This window comes from Oncorhynchus clarkii, chromosome 20, assembly GCF_045791955.1.
Source record: "Oncorhynchus clarkii lewisi isolate Uvic-CL-2024 chromosome 20, UVic_Ocla_1.0, whole genome shotgun sequence".
NCBI classification, from domain to species: Eukaryota; Metazoa; Chordata; class Actinopteri; order Salmoniformes; family Salmonidae; genus Oncorhynchus; species Oncorhynchus clarkii.
In genome coordinates, this window is record NC_092166.1 from 54,701,263 (window position 1) to 54,725,460 (window position 24,198).

The 24,198-nt window shown below is 42.8% G+C and overlaps 1 protein-coding gene across 1 annotated transcript; it reads right to left on the reverse strand.

The window, feature by feature from the left end:
* Nucleotides 1–6,161: 6,161 nt before the first annotated feature.
* LOC139376515 (transcription factor Sox-9-A-like) lies at nt 6,162–10,126 on the reverse strand. The gene is made up of 3 exons (XM_071119203.1): nt 9,299–10,126; nt 8,810–9,060; nt 6,162–8,481 (listed from the first exon to the last, which is right to left on the reverse strand). The coding sequence occupies exons 1-3, from the start codon at nt 9,736–9,738 to the stop codon at nt 7,697–7,699; spliced, it is 1,476 nt and encodes a 491-aa protein (XP_070975304.1). The 5' UTR covers nt 9,739–10,126; the 3' UTR covers nt 6,162–7,696.
* Between the last annotated feature and the right edge of the window lie 14,072 nt (nt 10,127–24,198).

The window sequence follows — 24,198 nt, forward strand, 5'->3', positions numbered from 1 at the left end:
GGCATGCTTGTTTTTACAGAGATGAGAGTGTGGTGTCATTTAAGCTGTTGGACCACTTTCAGACCGTGACCCTACTGCAGTCTACAGGCAATGGGCCTTACTCAGACGAGGCACCAGGTTGGTCCACACTTTTAAAGAGAGATAATATATTAGAGATCACCCTTTACTGGCCCTTTGTGGTGGGTTCCAACAAGGGTGGATGCAGTCCAGGAATTTCAAAACCAATAGAGCACCACTGGCTCTCACCAACCGAGAAGGTGGAGACGCGGTTGAGAATGTTGGCTCTGTGGCAAGCAGGGATGTTCAGAGCCACATTGTATGCACCAAGGCCATCCTAAGAAACAAGAGAGAAAAGATGAAGATACTATAAATCCTCCCACTTGTGTAAGAGCCCAGACAAACAGGACTAGCACCTGACGGACCTCACAATATCCAGGCTAGGGACCATATAGGCTACTGTTTCTGGCTCGTGTGGGCGTCTGTTGCCAGGGGAGACCAATGTTCCTCTCCATCGGCCTCTGTGTGAAGTGTAGTAAAAAAAAAAATCCTGTCTCGCCGGTCCTTATTGATGTACAGTTTCCTCTGTGTCCAGGCACTGCTTTCGGGAGGCTAGGCAGTTTGAAAGGAGAGGAAATGGGGGGGGGGGGGGCACGAAGGGGTCAAGTCGTCTCGTTTGTGCTGGTCCCTAGGAACAATGACAGTGGGCTGCTGTAGTGAGGGGGCAGTGGGGTGAATGGACCCAAGACAGAAGGGTTCGATGTGAAGATGTCGGGGTGTGTGTGTGTGTGTATGGGGGGGACATGGATGTTGCCAGAAGCAGCAAGGAGTTGGAGAATGTGAAGAGAACTGGACGGAATCATACAGTAAGTAATGCAGCCCAAGAGCACCATAAAGTCAATGTGATTTTCATACAGTGGGCTTTGCACACCAACATAAGCAAACAAGTTTGCCCTGGGGGTTGTTACTGAATTAGCAAATGCTACTTACCATTGTTTTTAATGACTCCTGACTTGGGTATGGTATTGTGTTTTTTTATGTTCAAGCAGCAAGGAGGCCATGGAATACTGATTGTTTATTTGATTAGGTCATTTTCTTGTTTAGTAAACTTTCTCACACATAAACACACACTAATACACCTTTCACAGACACACACACTCATGTAAACACACACAATCACTCGCTCTTCAATACATTTACTTTATTAATTCCCCTTCCCCGTTTCGGGTTGGTATTTCTCCCACACAAAACCAAATCACATCTATTTGTGTATTCTAAAGCAGTCCATTGTCCGAGGGTTGGAAGTTGCCAGGTTCTCTTTTGGTGTAGTATTTTACATTTAAAAAGGACCACCCATTGGGCTCGGAGGGGACAAATTCCCATCGAGACTGTCTGTTCAGAATATTAATGGGCTTCTTCTGGGGAAAACTGCCCACTGATTGAGCCACTCCAAATCCAGTGTCCCTGCTTCCGGCCTCTGGGGAGTGGGTGTATATGCCAGGCCTGGGGTCTGGTCCTCACCCAGTCAATTGTATGCGTTGCACACAGCTAGAGCATAACTCCGACATGTGGTTATTTTAGGACTTCGCACAGTCATATAAAGACAGGAGGTTTGTGTGTCCATGTGCCAGTTAAATGCTGCACAAGCCTATTGACACTTAATCGTAATGGATAGCGTTTAAGATGGCATTTTCTCGGTCTCAAAACACTTTTACATTGTATGGGGGTAGCTAACCCAATCCACCACCAATAGGTGCATTGGGATACTTTCAGACCCAGCCAGAGATCCTATAGTGAACAGGAACTGTTTTGGTCCCTCAGTCACCAGTATCAAGGCTATAGGGTGTCTTATGGCAATCAGTAACAGGCCTATATTTAGACCTGTCCCTCAGAGCAGCTGACAAGACAGACTGCCTATATGATTAGTTCCACTCCACAGTGGGCAAGGTCTAGTGGGGGCCCCAAGCGAGATTTGGTTGGGGCCCCCCCACCTAGCAGCAAAACATTAGTGTGTCAACCCCCTTGACAGTAGAGAGAAATTGAAGTTCATTTCCTGCAATTCTACACATTGCCATGGGGCAGAGAGAAAACATACTTTAAGCCATGTTATTGATATTTGCATGAGAATTACTAACAAAATCTACGGGGACCTTCTCTGGTCAGAAATAAGCGATAGGTCTACACAGACAAGGTAGCTCAATGAAGACAACCCAATAAATATATAACGTGACATTTAGCAGGCGCTACTTCTGGGTGGCCCTGGGAATGAAACCCACAATCCTGGCGATGCAAGTATCCCACCCGAGCCGAGACTAACATGGCTCACCTACCAGACTACGCCGGTTCCTGTTTAATGAGGTGGAACACCTCAACCAGTACAAGACAGGTTTGTGACACTCAACATATTAATTGGGTCATGAGCAAGACAATGGACCAGGCAACACTTTAAATCAAATACACAATTTTATTAAAATACATATTTTTAAATGTTGTAAGTGAAACTATCTGGCTATAGTCTGTTTTAACGTCGCCATTATAAATAACAGGCAGTGATACATACCCAGATGGTGGCTTGCACACTACTCAGACAACTATAATACCTAGGATTACAATCACATTAGCATCACTTTAAGAGCAATAAATGATCCGATTATTAATAGTTACAAATACCCAGCGAAGCCACCATCACCGCGGTGCTCTCCCATATAAAAAAAAAAAAAAGACAAAAACCCCTTGAAAGCAGGGCAAATTGTTTAGAACAGACACCGCTATAAGCTAGCACCAACCAGACCTCCACTGCTTAAAACATTTGTAGTCTTGCACTCCTGGCACACTGCCCTAACAGGTGCTCCACCCCAAACACAAATGCACCACGGGTTACCAACGAGACCAAGGGCGTGAACTGCAGTGAAAGAGAGAGCATAGTTAAGGGATGTTCCAATCACGGGAGGAGGGTGGTTGAGAAAGCTCATACAATTAAGCACCGCAAACCTCCAAGTCACAGCACACATGCAATCACTGAATGGCAATCAGCAATCGATCAAGGTCAATTATTTGTGAGATCATCATGCAAAGATCGGTGAAGATTCAATTCCTATGAGAGCTAAAGTCCACCCTATAACACAAGCGCCACGCTCTACCAACTGAGCCATACAGGACCAAAGATAGGCGGAGGGGTTGCGGATGATGCTTAGCAACATGCCTTGTCATAGGGCGAGAGCGTTCCTTTTATTTCAGTGCACTGCTGGGACTGAGCCTACACCCCAGCATGTGACTTGGCCTGGGAGCACACTGGCGGGGGGAAAAATCCATGTGAAACATGTCATCTGTCCACTCCTAAGTACTACCATTTCCCCATTAGAAGAGCAGGAATACTGATGGCTTTTTCAGATGGGTTGGGCTGCTTTTCAACTGAAGTCATCTCTCTCCCTCTCTTTCCCTCCTTATTGCTCATTTTCTCTCTCTTCTCTGCCTCCCCCTCTTTCCTTCCTGTCTAGGAATCGATTCCGAGGTGCCAAACTGATGTCTTCCAATCGGATCACTGGAAACAGGTGCTAGATATCCTCCTCCCACCTTGATCAGCCAATGAACTAGGTGCACAGCCAGATCATATAATATGGTGGAGATGACTGTATGTAATTGTCATTGACACTTAAAGAACAAGGTAATCACATTACATAAGTGGATACTTCACTTCTATAAACAGCTACAGTGATTGTTTTAATTCAGAAAGTTACATATTTCTCTCACACCTTGACGAATGTTTCTATTATGCCTAAAAGGCTATAATACACCGTCATTGTCACTCTCACTTCTAGGATCAAAAACAATGACGGATGCCATATAAAACTATGCGTATAGTGATTCTGATGATGATTTTAAAAACATACTGTACAATAACATGGATAAAATTTTATTTTTGACCGACTGGATCGATTCGGTCTTATGCAGCAACATTTGAAATTGTGTTTTTTTACATTGGATAAAAGTAGAGACTCGGAGATAGAAAATTGTATATCATACACTACAGTTGAGGAACAATGGGAAAGTAATTCTGCTTTGAAAGTTGATAAAGTTTGTCTATACCCTTTCAGCATTGATCACACCCTCTTAAGCCTCACCTTATCTTTAAGGATTCACATTAATGACATCAGCAGCCTGGTTGTCCAAACTAGCATAACTGGTGTATTTTAACACCAATAAACCCATCCGTTTAAAAATACAATTTTGTTTATGTCAATCTAGCAAACCAGGCAACTAAAAGAAACTTTCTAAATAATGTTTTGGTTTGTTTCTAGCTTGTTAGCATAGCATAGCATAGCATAGCTAGCTAATGTTGAGTTCAAATAATGACCACATCATAAAGCTGATAACGGCTTAACTTTAGCTAATTTGTATTAATTATTACAGGAAAATAAACTCACAACAAGATCATTATTTCCAAGTTAATGGCATGCTAATTACAGAAAGAATCTTGCCAGTTGTAAGTGTGGCGAAATAAAAGCAGGGCATTCATTATAGGCTAATTTGACTTTGGTGTAGGTCATGTTGTTCTTCACATTACCATTTCTGGGAAACACACACAATATAAAATAAAATCTAAGTTTATTTGTCACATGCACAGGATACAGAAGGTGTTATGGTACAGTGAAATGGTACCTTGCATAGTAAAGTATTTTGTTTAGACATGTAGCTAGCTAGCTCATGACATTACTACCTTGCATGAATCTACAGGTAGCTAATCAACTAGATTCAATGTTAGCTAGCTAACATTAGGCTATAACTATCCATGCAAATGGCTCTGAGATACAAATAATATTACTACTCAGATCGTACATGTAACATTAGCTAGCTAGCTTACAGCACGCTTTAACTTGCAATGAAAACAACTTTCTAACTAAATTTGAAACGCATAATATCCTTCCTCTATGTCACAGATGCCATGGTTGCCCTTAGTTTGAAGATGTAATCCGGAGACAGGTGTTTTATACAACAGCCTTCTGTGTGTTCTGTTTTTGACTCCCTCCACATATTTGCAATTAAAAGTCTGAATTTTCTCCATCTCCTTAGCTGTCATATGCTGCTTCCACCGGACATTCCACTGATTTCAAAACTCTGTCCTCCAGAAAGTGGAGAGCAACACTTTTGCAGTTATTTGTGATATCTTTCATATAAGCTGTATTAGAAAGGGTTACCTACACATACTGAGCAGCCCTTTGTTATAGACAGAAGCGTGCTACATGGCAGACCAATCCGAACTCATCTCTCAGCACGTCCTGTCCATCCATTATCTCAGCCAATCATGGCTAGCGGGAAGGTCCCTGTATTTTTCCATGGCTAAATCAACTAGGCTCTATTTTACTCATATTTACAGATGGCATACAAGTTTGTTATTAACAAACGTGGAAGTTTACATGTTCCAGAAAGCATTTCTGCCATAAAACACACTTTGATCAAAAAGAAATGTTTACGTTTGAATGCTTGTGACGCTAGACATACGCTTAGTTTCCTGAAACGAGTCACATTTTATGGTCCTCCTATGCCTTGTGTCCATACTATAAAACTGTGGTTTCAAAAATCACAATAGCTTCCAAAAGGTGTGATTCATAGTAGTAGAGAATAGGAAAATGGCACTTGGTCCCGGGTGTTGTGAAGCTTGTAAATATTTCCTTGAGTTGACCTTTAAAAGGTGGCAGCACTGAAAATCTTTAAAGAGAGCTTTGCTGGTAGGGAAGCAAAGTCCCCTGCTTTAAAATTGAAAAACATTTACGTTTTTTTTCACGGTTGTAATGTTTTTCTGCAGAGTAGCCTCTCCCAGTAAAGCTCCAGAGCCTTACAACATGCAGACTGGAGGAAGGGGGGACCCCCTGTTGCTCCAGCTGACGGAAGAGAAAGAACGAGAAAATAAATGAGATAAACAAGGCTTCTGAGAGAACTGCCTTCTCTCAGGCTCTCTCTTTAACTCTTTCCGTCTACCTCTCTGTCTCAATTTGACTAAACAGTAAAATTCTGAGGTTGATTTTGGGTTGGTTTAAATGTTATGAATTCCAACGTATGGAGGTGTTATGTAGCATAATGTTTATCCATATAAACTAGAGATTCCTTGTTCCCCCACCCTATTCAATAAGTAGGTCATGTTTTGTGCAATAAAATATCAACAGCCATTTTGTTTCTAGAGTATTTTCTCTTTTATTGCAAATACAATACAAAAGTTAAGCTTCTTTTTAAGACAGTACAGTAACATGTTAAGCTAGCTGAAGAAAATGACAATTTGTTCAGATGCATCAGAAAGAAAACATCAGTACTGAGATAGTACTGTATGTGTCAGGACGTTTAAAAAAAAGTCCTTAGAAAAGACAGGGATGCTGGTACCTCTAATTACACAAACATATTAGCCACAGCGTAAACATAACCAATTGTAAAACTTTGTCATTATGCTCAAAACGTATTTCCAGTTTAGAATCCAAACTTCACAATTAACAATAATCCGTACACAACTCGATAACAAAAAAAATGACAAATTAAACATTTAAAATAGAAACATTTACATATGTTAAATAAAGCATGATGATTACAGTTGTGTCATTTTTTAAGTAACCCCCTCGGCTAAAAAGACCGGTTTATATGACATTTAATATCCAGAAGGTAACTTATTTTGAAGACAAATTAATTAATTGTATAAAATATTAAAATAAAGAATAAAATGCTAAATAATAATTACTTTGAAAATAAAATTAAGCTAATAAATAAATTAAAGGGTTAAGACTGAGAGGGGGCGGGAGGGGGTGAGAGGTGGATCAGGCAGGGGGCTGTAAAACGACACTGGCGTGATGGTGGACGGCAGGGGACGCCCGAGAGGTCAAAGGGCACTTCCTGTGGCTGTCAAACACATGCTGTCAGACGGTAAGTAGAATCTCAGCTGTGGCTTCTCTCTTCTATAGTATGTGCTGTAGCACACACACTCTGACACAAACATCCTATCACCCAACCTCTGATATGCTAGGCACTAACGGTGCAAAAGGGTGGAATCTCCTGCACAAAACGATAACGTCCAAACTTCTTCCCTTGCCCCTGTTACATCTAAGAACGTCCTATAATCATAATATATCATTGATGGAGAAACCCTAAACTGCACAAATACAAATGTAGTTCATTTTGTTGGATGGCACAGCACATATAAGCACAATGCACTGCAGGAAGACAAACAAAAACAAACACAACCAAAAAAGGACAGAGATTTACTGCCTATAAAAAATTCCACCAGAGAATTGAGGCCATAGAATAGATAACTGCACTACTGTGGTTTACTGCTGAACTGGATAGAAATAAAGCTTTTTCTCTACAAATATGTGTTTAAAATCCCCCAGAATAGCAAACTGCCAGAGTAAAAAAGGTAAGAAAACATACACAGTACCTACTAAAAATATCAACAATTTAAACAGTCCTCACAGAGGATTTCTCAATGCTCAAAATATGTTTCATCAATACACAAAAAAAGGCACGTTGTGAGCCATTCTGGTCTAATTTCAGTTCTCTCAAGTCCAGCTTTCCTTCTTCTTCTTTGTTGTCTTCTCCTCTGTTGTAAATTCAAGTGTCTGTATGCTCGGAGCTAGATGTTGGAATGTTGTGACAAAGTCTCCCTCTGCAAGATGGGCATGTCTATCAGTCTTTGTAAGTCTGTGTGTAGATGACTGTGTCCTCAGGGCCGGGAGAGCTGTGTGTACACTGGCTGCTGGTCCCAGTGATGCTGGGGACTGAGGGTCTGTGGCACGGAGGGCACTCCTGTTGTGTCTGCGATGGGGGTGTACATGGGCCTCTGGCTGGGGCTCATGTAGCTGCTGAAGGAGTAGAGCCCTGAGCCCTGGCCCCCAGCTGCGTGGCTGTAGTAGGAGTTGGTGCCGACCTGGTGGTCAGAAAAGTCATACTGGGCGCGGGTGATGGAGGGGTAGGAGGAAGAGCTGTAGTGTTGCAGGTTGAAGGAGCCGTAGGTGACGTGCTGCGGGGGGGAGGAGTTCTGCTGATCGTTGTAGTGGCTGGGGCTCAGCTGCTCTGTCTTGATGTGTGTGGGGGTCCTCTGGTTCTGGCCCTGCTCCCCTCCACTACCCAGCGTGGTCAGGGAGTGCTGCTGCTGACTCTGGGTCTTGGTCATCCAGCTGTGCCCTGCGGTGCCCCCTGCTGCCTGGCTGACTGCGGAGCTGCTGATGCCATAGGTACCGTTGTAGGAGACCTGGCCAGCGGCAGTGCCAGGAGCACCTGGGTGACCGTTGGGGGGCAGGTACTGGTCAAACTCGTTGACATCGAAGGTATCGATGTGGGAGATTACGTCGCTGCTCAGCTCACCGATGTCCACATCCCGGAAATCAATGTTGAGCTGACGGCCCGTGCCTTCCTGTAAGGGGCGACCCTCACGCTTCAGGTCCACCTTTCCCACTTGGATGTCGGTCTTAGGTGTGGTGGGAGGGGTGGGGGGCCCTTGGGACTGGCCTGAGAGAGAGAGGGTGGGTTACATATGGAATACATATTTCTGTAATACAAATCTCAGAGCAAGAGTAGAGCCATGGATTTAATTGAAAAGGAAAAATAAGGGCTTTACAAGTGGTCATGCATGAGTGGAATAAGAAATTAGTCTAGACATCAAGTTAAACTAACAGAGAACATATCTGATAATATCAGTCATCAGCTTTTCAAACAATCTATTTCAGACAATATTCTTATAAAAAGTCTAGCAGCATTGAAGTGTCAAATATACATTGATGAACACATGTTGAATGAGACCAATGCAATAGGCACTACGCATTTTCTTTCCTCTTACCTGAGTGTTCTCCCGGGGAGTGCACTTCTCCTATGCTAGAGGCTGGAGAGTCAGCTTGCTGGAGCGCCTTGAAGATCGCTCCTGGCGATATGTGCGTCTGCTCGCTGCCGTCCTCAGACTCGCTTTGTCCGTTCTTCATGGACTTCCTTCGCCGGGGCTGGTACTTGTAGTCGGGGTGGTCTTTCTTGTGCTGTACCCTCAAGCGCTCTGCCTCCTCCACGAACGGACGCTTCTCTCCCTCATTGAGAAGCCTGTGCGTGAAAGGCAAATAGATACATGAGTAAATCAAATATTACATTGACAACCAAATAGTTTACGACGAAGGTTAAATGATCACAGTATCGAGTTCACATGCGAGCGCAAAATGCACGAGTAAAAGTAGAATTGAGTTGCCTATTAAATAAAAAGTATTTTCATTAACAAGACCACAAACGCGATGCCACTCGAAATAAACATTTGGAAGTAATAACAGAGAGGAGTGAGACTCACCTCCATAGTTTCCCCAGAGTTTTGCTCAGCTCCGCATTATGCAGATGAGGGTACTGATCAGCCAGTTTTCTCCGAGCGGCTTGCGCCCAAACCATAAACGCGTTCATCGGTCTCTTGACGTGGGGCTTGTTCTTACTAGATCCGTTCACTCGGACTGGCATTGGCACCAGGGTCCAGTCGTAGCCCTTCAGCACCTGGGACACAGCGTCGCGGATGCACACGGGGAACTTGTCATCGTCGTCCTTCTTGAACTCGACGAGGGGACCGTCCGGACCCATCAGCAGACCGTTCTCTGAAGGTCTGGTGTTCTCGGTGTCTGAGCCAGAGCCGGAAGGGCACGGGGATCCCGCAGAGTCCTCGGACATGCTCGGGCTCGGTGCGTCAGAGAGACATTTGTCTTGTTCGTCTGTCATTTTCAGGAAGGGGTCGAGTAGATTCATACGAAAAATGTTGTCGAACAATTACGCACAAAATATGAAAGTACGGCTCTTGAGGGTGAGATCCCTAGAGATGCTTTTACACACGAGGAAAAGTTTGACCAAAGTATTTAAAATGTCCAAAAGTGGATCAAAAGTAACAGTAGACGTTATTTGCTCCTGCAATGAGGCAGTCAACTGCACAAAGCCTTTTGGAGAGAGAATGTCTTTATGCATATGCCTTTTTAAAATATTGTATAATAACCTAGTTTTGTTTGCAGGCGTCTCCACACTCGAGCAACAGCTGATGATTTGCGGCAACTTTTTTTTTCAGATAAAAAGAGAAAGTGTTCTAGTCTGTCTCCAAATAGTATCTCCAGAACGTGTGCGTGCTTTGAACTGAAATCCTTTGCAAGCGGACTTTATAAGTGAGTTACTGTACGGCTACAGAATACCCGAGAATACCCAAATGTGATTGGTCGACAGAGCATAACGAACTGAAGGAATTTGATCCCTACGGCCCCCTCCCCTCCACACACACAGCATATGCATCGACAGTTTCACATTTTGTGTACAATATTGTTGTAGGTATAATAATTTAAGTACTGAAATTTATTTTGGTTTACAAATATATTTTTATATTCTTAAATCATATACTATTTGAGTGTTTCATCCATATACTTATATTTATATATTCTTATTCCATTCCTTTACTTAGATTTGTGTGTACTAGGTATCTGTTGTGGAATTGTTAGATATTACTTGTTAGATATTGCTGCACTGTCGGAAACTAGAAGCACAAGCATTTCGCTACACTCGCAATAACATCTGCTAACCATGTGTATGTGACCAATAAAAAAATGATTTGATTTGTTTTATTTTACTCAAACCTTCAAAGTTAAACCAGTAAAAAAAAAGCTAATAGTTGACGAAATAAAACATTGAAATCATGGAAATAGGCCTACCGATAATGTTTCCATTATGACTCAATTTGTCTGCATAAGAAATCCCATATCGAAAGTCATACAAAGTCATACCTTCATACAATCGAGGGTCTGTAGTGACCATGCCCTACGGCTATTATGTGCGACAAACAAAGGCCACAGCAGATACATTACAAATATATAAAATACTATTTATTCGATGCATACAAAACCAATTATTATTTTACTGGTTCAAAATGGCCATACAGTCTTTACCGTTTGGTTTGCAGAGAGGGATTGGCAAAATAAAATGTTGGTCCATGCATGCCATGATAACATATGCCCATAGGGGGAGACAGCAGCCCAGGAACTTACTTTACAACGTGTTCCTTTTTCTGGAGGACATGAGGAACACAAGAAAAGTTTGAAACATTTGCACTGCTGCAACCGTTGAGGATGATTTTTTATTCTTCTAATGGCAGCGCTGGAGATAAAAGCAAGTGGTCAAAATTATCATTATAAAATCGAACAAGTATTTCCTCACCCAAGCTCACCATGCACCCTCCATTGATAAATAATATTTATATCTCCCTCAAAACATAGAAATATTTATGTCTCACCTAGAGATCACCATAATAAAGTCGGTGTCCACTGGGTCCACTTGGTCATTCACAGTCCTTTCCGTCTGAACCCATGTCGTTTGGTTGTTTATTTGGCTTTGTAAAGTTGTGGACATTTGATTTAGGTTGTAATGTGTGTGTGCAACATGTGTTTTATTTCTCTCTCTCTCTCTCTCTCTCTCTCTCTGTTTCTATGCCTATTGCGGGCTGCTTAAGTGGAAGGGGACTCTGGATGTTGTAAAATTGTTTGTTTGCATTATGTCAGCCTGCCGAAATGTAGAATCAGTCAGTAATCCTATCTTCTCCTCAGTGCAATTAGAGCTCTGGTTCCAGATTCAGAAACTCCCATGGTGTCTGCACTCTTGCGCAGACATTTATTTACATTGAGCCTGTTTATTTAAGATATTCGCTTTTAACATAAACAGAAGAGAGCATTTGAGACTTTTGTTAATAACCCATGCGCCACTAAATTAGTGTCCTTGTTTGTTTATAGTTTTAAAAGGAATAAAGGCATCACTGAATACATTCACCAACAGAGCTCCAAGGATGATGATGAGGAAGACGAGGATTTACAATGTTGTTATGCAGCTTCAAGTTCAAAGGAGGAAGGCACTGGATAACATTCTGTCATTTGAAATCAGGTGTTTAATTACAATCAGCAAGCTCGTTCCTTCTTCTAGCCCTGAAGGTCTGAAACCGGCTGGCACAGATACCAGACGGCAGCACCCCTACCTGGATTGGGTCATTCCAATTCACTTCTTCAGAAAGGTGACATGATCTTTTTTTTTTTTTTTTTAATATATCAGAGTATTTAACTAATAATTTAAAATAATAATAATAATAATAATTACATTAATAAATTCACCACCAAACGTGCACACAGTCGCTCATCTCAGAATAACATTTATATTATCAAAATGAGAAACTAAGCCCAGGAAGTGCACCACACACTTGCAGGAAATAATGAGCTTGCAAGTAACTGTTCTAAAGTGAGTAATATTTACTTTTAAAAGTAGCAAAATGCATAATAACTAGCGAGCCATGTAATGTAAACAAAGTAGGCTCCCGAATCAAGTTTTATCAACCGAATGCTTGCCTGCAGGGATGGACATTTAACGAGCCTGCTAGCTCGAGGCTAGTAGTATTCAAACCAGGCTAGTAGAAAACATGCAAACCTAGCCCGCCAGGTCAGTGGAATGTGGTATTTTCATATTTAATGGCACAGATTGAAGTTCCAAGAGTTCCATCCCTGTCAATCTTAATTAATTATTAGTAATTATTAACATGAAAATAAATGTTTTTAAAAAGTCTGTAAATTAAACATGATAAAAGTCCGAAAAATACGTATTTTCAACATCCGGAAGAGACGTCTTTTCAACTTGAATTCAGAACCCAAAATGAATCTGATTTCAATGTCTGAAAAATACTTATTTGTTATTGGCCTAATTAGAAAATGACATTGATCCCAATGTTACAAATACTGGGATAAAAATCTTACAGCGAGCACAATAGCTAACATTTAGGCCTAAACACAGCAACAGGTAGACAATCAAATGGATGAAAGAGTGGGAGAATAAGACCATGATTTAATTAGATGTTCACACTGTGCAAGGCAGCATCATCACAAATGTATTGAGGGGGGAAAAAGTAGTGGCCTTGGGGTGGATTTACATAAATGAAATACTGTATGTCTAATGAGACTTACTCTTGAGAGTCAGAATAGGAGAATACACAAGGTGCAATTAAAAAATGTGGTTGTGTTTTTCTCTTGTTATGTCAGTCACTGACTGTCACTTAATTAGCCAATGTCAGATAAAATGTTTTAGATTATTAAACTAGTCTAGCCAGCTATCTAAACTTGTATTATTCATGGTTGAATTGCATTTTTTATTTAACTAGGCAAGTAAATGAACAACAAATTCTTATTTACAATGATAGCCTGGCAAGAGGCAATAGGCCTCATGTGGGGATGGGGGAAAAAAAAACAAAAAAACAAGTACAACAAAACGACAGAAGATGCTGGCAACAGCACAAATACAACAGCAGACAAACAGTCAATGTGCGTGTGTGTGCATGCAGGCATAAGTGTGGTGGGTGTGAAATAAAACAACATGCTTCCTTACATCAGGCAACGCAAACTAGTGACATCGGTTAACAACTAGAAACAACTACAGTACGGTGGATTCAGAAAGTATTCAGACCCCTTGACGTTTTCCACATTTTGTTACGTTTATAGGCTTATTCTCAAATGTATTAAATACAAAAAAATCTCATCAATCTACACACAATACTCCATAATAACAAAGCGAAAATATGTTTTTAGAAATATTTGCTAATTTATAAAAAATGAAAAAGAGAAATACCTTATTTACATAAGTATTCAGACCCTTTGCTATGAGACTCAAAATTGAGCTCAGGTGCATCCTGTTTCCATTGATCATCTTTGAGATGACTCCAATCAACAACTTGATTGGAGTCCACCTGTGGTAAATTCAATTGATTGGACATGATTAGGAAAGGCACACACCTGTCTATATAAGTTCCCAAAGTTGACATTACATGTCAGAGCTAATACCAAGCCATGAGGTCGAAGGAACTGTCCGTAGAGTTCCAAGACAGGATTATGTCGATGCACAGATTCCAAGAACACAGTGGCTTCCATCATTCTTAAATGGATGTAGTTTGCAACCACCAAGACTCTTCCTAGTGCTGGCCGCCCAGCCAAACTGAGCAATAGGAGGAGAAGGGCATTGGTCAGGGATGTGACCAAGAACCCGATCGTCACTCTGTTAGAGCTCCAAAGTTCCTCTGTGGAGATGAGAGAACATTCCAGAAGGACAACCATCTCTGCAGCACTCCGCCAATCAGGCCTTTATGGTAGAGTGGCCAGGCAGAAGCCACTCCTCAGTAAAAGGCACATGACGGCCCACTTGGACTTCGCCAAAATCCACATAAAGGACTCTCAGACCATGAGAAACAAGATTGTCTGATCTGATGAAGCCACGATTTAACACTTTGGCCTGAATGCCAAGCGTCACGCCTGGCACAATCCCTACGGGGAGGCATGGTGGTGGCAGCATCATGCTGTGGGGATGTGTTTCAGTAGCAGGGACTGGGAGACTAGTCAGGATCGAGGGAAAGATGAACGGAGCAAAGTACAGAGAGATCCTTGATGAAAACCTGCTCCAGAGCGCTCAGGACAACAGACAGGGGCGAAGGTTCACGTTCCAACCTGACAATGACCCTAAGCACACAACCAAGAAACAGCAGGAGTGGTGTCGGGACAAGTCTCTGAATATCCTTGAGTGTCCCAGCCAGAGCCCGGACTTGAACCTGATTGAACATCTCTGGAGAGACCTGAAAAAAGCTGTGCAGCAACGCTTCCCATCCAACTTGACAGAGCTTGAGAGTATCTGCAGAGAAGAATGGGAGAAACTCCCCAAATACAGGTGAGCCATGCTTGTAGCGTCATACTCAAGAAGACCCGAGTCTGTAATCGCTGCCAAAGGTGCTTCAACAAAGTACTGAGTAAAGTGTCTGAATACTTTTGTAAATGTGATATTTCCGTTTTGATAGTTTAATACATTAGCAAAAATATGTAAAAACCTGTTTTGGGTTTGTCATTATGGGGTATTGTTTGTAGATTGATGAGGAAAAACAACAATTTAATACATTTTGGAATAAGGCCTAACAAAATGTGGAAAATTTCAAGGGGTCTGAATACTTTCCGAATGCACTGTACATGTCTCAACAACCTGTTCATCTATTTGTCCTTTGAACTCCTCCAGGGACATCAGGTCCTGGAGTTTTAGGCTTGGATAGCCCAGCCAAAAACCCTGGATGAACAGAGATATCAGTACCATGCTGAGGGCTCGTAATGCAGTATTACATGTCAGCAGAATGAACCCCTATGACAAGGCATGCAGGTATGTGCTCCGCAAATCCATTAGGGATACAAAAAGACAATACATACTTAAACTTGAACTGAACGCATGTGGCAAGGACTTACAGACTACAAAGGAAAATCTAACTGTGTGGTGCCCACCGAAGCCTCCCTCCCAGATGAGCTTAACACATTTTATGCTCGCTTCAAGGCAGACAATACCGAGCCATCGAGGAAGACTCTACCTGCTCAGGACGACTAGGTGCTTTCGCTCTCCTAGCTTGATGTGAGGAATACTCACAAATGAGATGGACCATCAACACCACCACTCTTGTCAAGAGGGCACAACAGAGTCTCTGTTCCTAAGGCGACTGAAGAAATTCGGCATGCCATGCTGGGTCCTCTCCAAATACTGCCGCTACACCATCGTGAGTGTCCTGGCCGGTTATCACAGCCTGGTACAGGAATTGCTACGTCCACGACCTCAAGGCCGTCCAGCGGATGGTGAAGACGTTCCAGTGTATTACTGCGACCCGTGCTCCCACCCATTCAGGACATCTACTCAAAATGGTGTCTGAGGAAGGAAGACAGCATCATCAAGGACACCACATACCCCAGCCACGAGCTGTTCACTGCCTTACTGTTGAGCATGAGGTCTGATACCGACAGGCTCAGATACAGTTTCTATCTACAAGCCATCAGACTGCTATACACTTGAACTGGACTGACCACCTGCTTTGATGCTCCACACCTTAGCACACATGTACTCACTCACTCACTCACCCACTCACTCACTCAGGTAGCCTAGTGGTTAGAGTGTTGGACTTGTAACCGAAAGGTTGCATGATTAAATCCCTGAGCTGACAAGGTAAAACATCAGTCATTCTACCCCTGAACAAGGCAGTTTACCCACTGTTCCTAGGCTGTCATTGAAAATTAGTATTTGTTCTTAACTGACTTGCCTAGTAAAATAAACTCACCCATGCTGCTACTAGACTCTTACTACGTGTAAATATTGGACTATAAATTCTGCCTTCCTGTATTATAGTTATGGTAAAATGTTTATTCTATTCTACATTTACTTAGTTCGTATTCTTATCTTTTATTATTTCTTATTGTTGTTGCATTGTAGAGAAGGAACCTGCAAGTAAGCATTTCATTGGTACACATGGTGGAAGTATCTTTTTCCATTCTCTGTTCCAACTCCTGGTTTCAACATGCTCGGTTTCAACGTCTCATCCACCCAAACTCCCAGATATTTGTACGTTTTGACTTGTTCTATAGAATGTCCTTCCAAAGTAGCAATTAATTACACCGTTTCTAGTGTTTAGTATTGGAAAATACCATGCATTTTGTTTTAAAAGAATTCAGACCAAGCTTAAAATTGTACAGATTCTATTGAATGATTTGAAATGCTTTTTGAGCTTTTTCAAAAGCAAAAGTCGAACTGTTGCCACTTGAATGGAGAACAGTGTCATCCGCATTAAAATATGTCTCCCAATGTTGTTGATCTAGATAATAAGCAACAAGGGACCTAAAATTGATCCTTGAGGCACACCCAAGCATAACTCTATGGTTTCCAACTTACAACCATCTGCCTTAACACACTGGGTTCAATTTGACAGGTAGTTCACAAACCACTCCAGAGCATGACCAGTAATAACAATGAACTTCAGTCTCTGCACCAAGACTGTATGGTCCACAGTGTCAAATGCCTTTGACAAGTCTATGAATACAGATACACAATGCAGCTTCTTACCCAGGGCACAATTTATATCACTCAAAACCCTCTAAGTTGCTGTGACAATGCTGTTTCTAGACCTGAAACCTGATTACATACCACTCAAAATATTGGTTTCCTGGAGGTAGGCCTTAAGCTGCCTTTTGACTAGGGACTCCAATACCTTTGCCAGAACAGACAATTCAGCGTCTGACCTGCAATTTCTGACGGGTGGGCCCTCATTGATTATGTTTGTTACTCTCACTCAGATATCATATTAAAAACTGAAAACATTTCTCTCTACCCTATTGCAAAATGTGTGGAATTGCAGAAAATTAGCTGTACAACTTCAAATGTCCTTCTCTGCCCCATGGCAAAATTAGTACAATTGCTGGGAAAATTTTAGCTTGCAAGGTGGGGAGATATTAAAGTTACCTTCAAACAAACAAGGCTTAATTTGATCAATGTCATGAAAGTCATGATATGAGGTAAAAAGCAAATTGCGACTGTTTTTATAATTCCCTGGTGAGTTTAGAAAAATGTCAAATGTCCGTAGATTTCAGCTGTTAAATTGCTCTGCTATTACAACTTTTACTGTAAGAGTGTTGGCGTAACGAGACAATTCTCTTTACACTGCCCTGCTTAGAGGGGGGTAACTGTCGGGCGAGTGTCACAAAATGAGCAGCTGAGGGTATTTTTGCGAAAAGTCTAGTCAGTGTCAAGGCCCTCTACCTCCGGAGGTAGTGTAGAAGACATCTCTTAAAGAGAGATTTTAATCTATGCAGTTCCATCTCTTTACAATACACAATAATCTCTCCTCGACCTAGTTTGTGTCATCAAAGTGGTGTGGTGTACAGAGGCCCAACTATCAAAACTAGTAGAGATGGAAAGATGTGACTCACCCGTAACCCCTCCTCTCTCTCTCTGTTTGCCTGTAGTTCCAGCCACCTGCTCAGCACCAAGATAGCAGACTAGGCCAACACACCTGAATCCCAGAGGTACATTCACTAGGAACCAAACGGAACCAAACAGGGAGGGATCGACGCCGAATCTTTCCAATAGAAACTCTCTTTTTTTGTTTTCGTTTGGAGTAAACGGCTGCCGTTTCAAAACATTTTGGACTAACGATTACACCCCTTGTTACCATTGCACCATGTGGATCACCCTTCCTCCGAGTGCGTACAGAAGAGCTCCTGCTACGGTAGGCCTACACCCACGCGACATCCTGTCAAAGATAACAAAGTCTACAGAATTGGCACAAGACAAACTAACAAAACAAATGGTCTAATGTACTTACACTCAGCCATACTCCCCCACATCTCACACACTCTGTCAACTTTATATCTCTATTCAATGTGGAAGTCTGACAACTTTTCAACAGTGGAATGCAATTAAAACACTACGTAGACTGTAAGATATCGGCTGGGATGCAATAGCCTACGCCTTATCCTATTTGTTGTACAATGTCGAACGTAGTCTATCCTTTGAACGGTAGGACGAGGCAATGATAAGACTCACTGAGCCGCAGGCCTAGAACGAGTTAGACTTGGAAACCTTTATTTAAGTGTCACTCCACAATGATACAATAATAGCAAATATAGATATATATTCTTTGAACCACATTGTGGCCAACTCAAATTGAGTTTTGAGACACTAAAAACAATCATGGTCAAACATGGTACAGGCTGCATCTAGGATACATTGGGAACTTACAAAGACAATTAGGCACTTAAAAAGAAACGTGTCCGTTGGAGGATAAGAGGGCAGGCTTTGGTGCAGGCATTTACATCATTGTTACCTAGGTAAAAATTCCACATAGTTCATTATTTTCATCAAGACCATGAACATTTTCGTTATGGCTGAACAGCCGACCTAGGCCGATGTATTTGGATGAAATATGACATTGTTTTCATCCCAACCATGCTGGATTGTTCTAAACCACATGTGCCTTGGAGTTTGCATTTAAAAAAATTTTTTTTTACACACAGTAAGTGCTGCATCGGGACATCCACGTTATGCCGTGTCTGAATTCCTTACACTCCACTATGTAACACACCATAACGACTCCAGTCCATGAGTGATGAGTGTCGGTCATACATAAGGCATTGCCTTGGCCCTGGGTTGGACAGAGATGGGTATGGCTGAGACACCTTGGGAAACTTCTCATCTTGACTTCGAGTTGCAGCGTCAAAATTCTGGGCAAACAGTGGGAGTCAATCGCTAAACCGTGTCTGCCTTTTCCTGAGAATCTCACTGGGCTGTCTGAGGGGAGATCTGGGAGTTCTCTCCTGGGCTGTCTGAGGGGAGATCTGGGAGTTCTCTCCTGGGCTTAGCGCTCTCTCTTTCCATTCAGGTTGTGGTTTAACAGTCCTAAAGGATGTCCTAGCTGGGACACATCTAGATGCAGTGATTAGACATTGAGTCCAGAGTGCATGTATATTTTGTAACTACTATGCAGGCAAATTACTACACATGGCATTACTACTGTACATGTACCTATTTTATATATATATATATATATACAAATGAAGTCGGAAGTTTACATACACTTAGGTTGGAGTCATTAAAACTCGTTTTTCAACCACTCCACAAATGTCTTGTTAACAAACTATTTGGCACAAGTCGGTTAGGACATCTACTTTGTGCATGACACAAGTAATTTTTCCAACAATTGTTTACAGACAGATTATTGCACTTATAATTCACTGTATCACAATTCCAGTGGGTCAGAAGTTTACATACATTAAGTTGACTGTGCCTTCACACAACTTGGAAAAATCTAGAAAATGATGTCATGGCTTTAGAAGCTTCTGATAGGCTAATTGACATCATTTGAGTCAATTGGAGGTGTACCCGTGGATGTATTTCAAGGCCTACCTTTAAACTCAGTGCCTCTTTGCCTCTGATGAAACAAAAATAGAACTGTTTTGCCATAATGACCATCGTTATGTTTGGAGGAATAAGGGGAGGCTTGCAAGCAGAAGAACACCATCCCAACCGTGAAGCACGGGGGTGGCAGCATCATGTTGTGGGGTGCTTTGCTGCAGGAGGGACTGGTGCACTTCACAAAATAGATGGCATCAAGAGGAGGGGAAATTATGTGGATATATTGAAGCAACATCTCAAGACATCAGTCAGGAAGTTAAAGCTTGGTCGCAAATGGGTCTTCCAAATGGATAATGACCCCAAGCATACTTCCAAAGTTATGGCAAAATGGCTTAAGGACAACAAAGTCAAGGTATTGGAGTGGCCATCACAAAGCCCTGACCTCAATCCTATAGAAAATGTGTGGGCAGAACTGAAAAAGTGTGTGCGAGCAAGGAGGCCTACAAACCTGACTCAGATACACCAGCTCTGTCAGGAGGAATAGGCCAAAAGTCTCCCAACTTATTGTGGGAAGCTTGTGGAAGGCTACCCAAAATGTTTGACCCAAGTTAAACAATTTAAAGGCAATGCTACCAAATACTAATTGAGTGTATGTAAACTTCTGACCCACTGGGAATGTGATGAAAGAAATATAGGCTGAAATAAATCATTCTCTCTACTATTATTCTGCCATTTCACATTCATAAAATAAAGTGGTGATCCTAACTGACCTAAGACAGGGAATCTTTACTAAGATGAAATGTCAGGAATTGTGAAAAACTGAGTTTAAATGTATTTGGCTAAGGTGTATGTAAACTTCCGACTTTACTTATATGTATATCAACGATAATCAACACACCGTGTCATAGATCCTTGCCTCACCTGCCATCGTACCCAGTAAGCCCTTGTATATTCTTTGAATACCAGGCCTCCAATTCAGTCGATCACTTCAACTTGTTGTGACATGATGTTTGATATGTGGAAGTGTATTCAGAATTGGAAGTTCTGGATGTGATATCCTTCATATGGTGCGGTGGAGGAGAGGAGAGGGATGGTTTAGCTTGGATGCGTGTGCCAGGGCTACTGCCTGCGTGGGTCAAAGGTGTCACTCACTGCTCGTTGTCGAGTGTCTGTGATTTATAGTTCCTGTAGGGCTGTGTGCCTGCCTGCTAGCGGCTCAACTCACATCACAGAGACCTGAGTAGCAGGCGTCTGTTGACATACGTCATTCTGTTCCAGTGAATGTTTGAACAGGACTTATCAGGCCCCTGACACCTCCAAACTGAAGCAGAGCTTCTTTCCCTCGCATTTCCTCCCCCTCTCCCCTTATACCTCTCTCCCGCTGTCTCTTTTTCTCCCTCTCTCTCTCTCTCTCTCTCGCTCTCTCTCGCTCTCTCGCTCTCACTCCCCTGCTAGACACCAACCAAACCACCACTAATATTCATCTCTGTTGTTTGGACAGAATGTCTCCAGCACAGATCCAGTGTGATCTTCCATTGAATCACTCTGAGGCCTTCAGATGTCAGGTTTCCAGGGAATTCAAAAACCCTGATAAAAAAAAACATGTGAATCAGGTGACCGGTGTAGGAGCAAGCCAGGGGAAACTGGATCCACTCAGACAGGGGATTGCGAAAAGCCGCAGAAATACTGGTTCTCTCCAAAGATACGGCTTGTGCAAATACCTCTCTCTATAATAACAATGGTGTCCTCTGCCAGGGCTAGTTAACTAATGACAGATACACACCTTAATAATGCTGAGCAGTTGTTAGGTTTCAACAGTGGAGAGAGGATAATGGCTTGTCAGCGGGAGGCCCATGCCAGTGGAAAGCTCTGTCTGTGGACGGAGAGATGGAGAGAGGGAGAGAGCACCCAAGGCGAAGAGCAAGAATGCTTGAAAACTCCTGACACAGCAAAATGTTAGTCTGACTGGAAGGGGCTCCAACCATAACGCTGCACATTTTTTTTTTATAGCTTATTGAATTGTGCAGTGCAGACAGAGGTGCTAGATGCTTTTCTAAAATGATTTGTCCTCATAGCCTAGCGCTTTGTAACCTACAGTTACCCGTGGTTCTGCTCAATTACGTTTCAGGGGCTGATTTTGATGTCTTAATGGCTGGGGTTTATGGTAATTGCTGCCATGCAGTGGGCTTGCCATTTACACATGTTTGTTTCCCACTAACCGATGTGGTTCATTATGCCATTGTTTGGTGTCAGTTAGGGCAAAACCACAATGCAGATGTATTTTTACACAGGTCCGATTTCACAAGTCCCGAGCATGAATGCGTTTGTGTGTCTGTGTGTATCTTGGACTGTTCTGTTTCAGTGGCTCACTTTGTACTGACCAAGCTCAGTGGTCCAGCACCAGACTCTCAGAGCTATCGACGTTTAACGGGATATGATGTCATTGCCTGCTCCTGGCTGGTTCACAGCTGAGCACCAGTGGTAGGTTCTGTTGAGTGGATCCTCATCCAAACCCTCTTCCCTCCCTCCTCGTTTCTGTTCTCTGTAACCACAGCAAGGTGCCTAAATATAGTTAGCACTGTCACACTGACGTAGGCACTCCATGGTAAATGGCCTGCCAGAGCTACCGTTATGAGTACCGTTCGACCTTTAAAACCGCTCACGGTCTTGTGGTTGAACCACTTTGTCATTGTTGACTCATAGACAGTGCTACCTCAGCGTCGCTATGCAGCTATGCACGATGTGTTATAGGATGTTGTTTGGCAATTTTGTCAACCCATTCCTGCTTCCTCACGGCTTCCCTCTCCCTCCCCCTCCTCTCTGTGGCCGTCAGGGTTCGTCAGCCTAATGAAAAGCCCTATTCTTTCTGCACAGTCACTCCCTCTTATACTACCTGGGAAAGGCTGCTAGCCAAATGAAAGAGTGATGATATCGGATCGCTTTGGCCGGGTGCAGCATCTCTCCTTCTTTCCTTTCGTCCCACTCCTGCCCTCCCAAAACCCGCCGAAAGGGACCCTCTTCAAAAGTAAGGGACATTATGTAAAAGTAAGAGCTTGTATGTACAGTAATTCAAGAAAACAACATGCTATCGCAATGTCAAAATGATTTAAGAGATGTTGTTAAGACAAATATTTGAATGAAGGAGGGAGGATAAAAGTCAGCTATTCAAACCAGTCTCTTCCGCAATGTACCACTCTGCACCCTAAACCACAGCCTGAAAGGCCTTGAATCAGAAGTGGACATGCTGAGACAGCACATTATTAACAGAAAGAATAACCTTATTTCTTTTTCTCCTATTGAGAGTGGTAATTGTTCGGGGAAATGAAGCCGTCTGTGTACTCCTGGGTCATATCCTATATATGTTATTGTTGTGTTTTTTTTCTCCTCTGGTATTAAACTGACCTATGAGAGTCTGCGCCCCTCTTCCTCCCTCTCCCCATATCGTCCATCACTATATTCCCTCTCCATTCCTCACTCCATCCACCTCTGCCCTTTTTTCCCTTCACTCCTACCTCTCACCCTCTTTCCCCCCCTTTCACCCCCCCCCCACCCCTCCATCCTGTCTGAAGATCACTTTGCTAAGTGGTGGAGGCAGTGTGAATAAGAGTGTGCGCTGTTGAGTACAGTATCCCAGGCATCCCCTGGCATCCAACAGCCAGCCACGTCCGGCCCTCAGCTTCTCTTAGCTCCATAACCCTGCCTCTGCTCAGCACGACAGGACCAGGCCAGGCCCAAGACTGGAGACAGCAGCATGGGGTCAGTGTAATCAGATTGTCCCAGTAGCTAGTAGCTACAGTATCATACCCCTCTAACCTGCCACTCCCCTCTGCCCCTCTGCTTCAACACGCTAGCATTACTTACCGCAAGAGGAAATTGTCCTGCCTGATTTCCTGACATCTATAGTTCATGAGTAGTGTGAGTATTACAGTAGAACTGGATCTGTAGAGAGAGAGACAGAGAGAGAGAGAGAGAGAGAGAGGGAGATATATATATATATATAGAGAGAGAGAGATATATATATATATATATATGAGATAGAGATATATATGAGAGAGAGAAGGACGGAGAGAGGTCATCGAGATTAGCGTCTGTGCAGTGTGCTGCGATGACAGTCCTTTAGTAAGTGAGGCAGGGAACATCTGTGGATGATTCTGAGGCGATGGAACGTCAAGCTGCGGTTCCTATATCTCAGAAGAGATAGAGATCTAAGAATGAAAGTTCGACAGGCTATGCTGATATCTTGCCAGGAGTCCTGCTGCTTCGCTCAGAAGCATCCTGGCCGTGGAGGTATGAGCTGACCTGCTTATCGCACCACTGAGGCCTGTAATTAAAAAGGTAGAGTTACCCTGTCTTTACCTCCGCTGACCCCTGCCTCGTGGCTTAATAACAGCCAGGGTTAGTGAAGCAGCTCTGGGGAGACTAGGAGAGGAACTTGGCCTCCTGGTCGATGGAAGGAACTTGGCCTTCTTACCTGGTGGATGCTACGGCTCTTTAAGGGGGTGGGCGGATGTT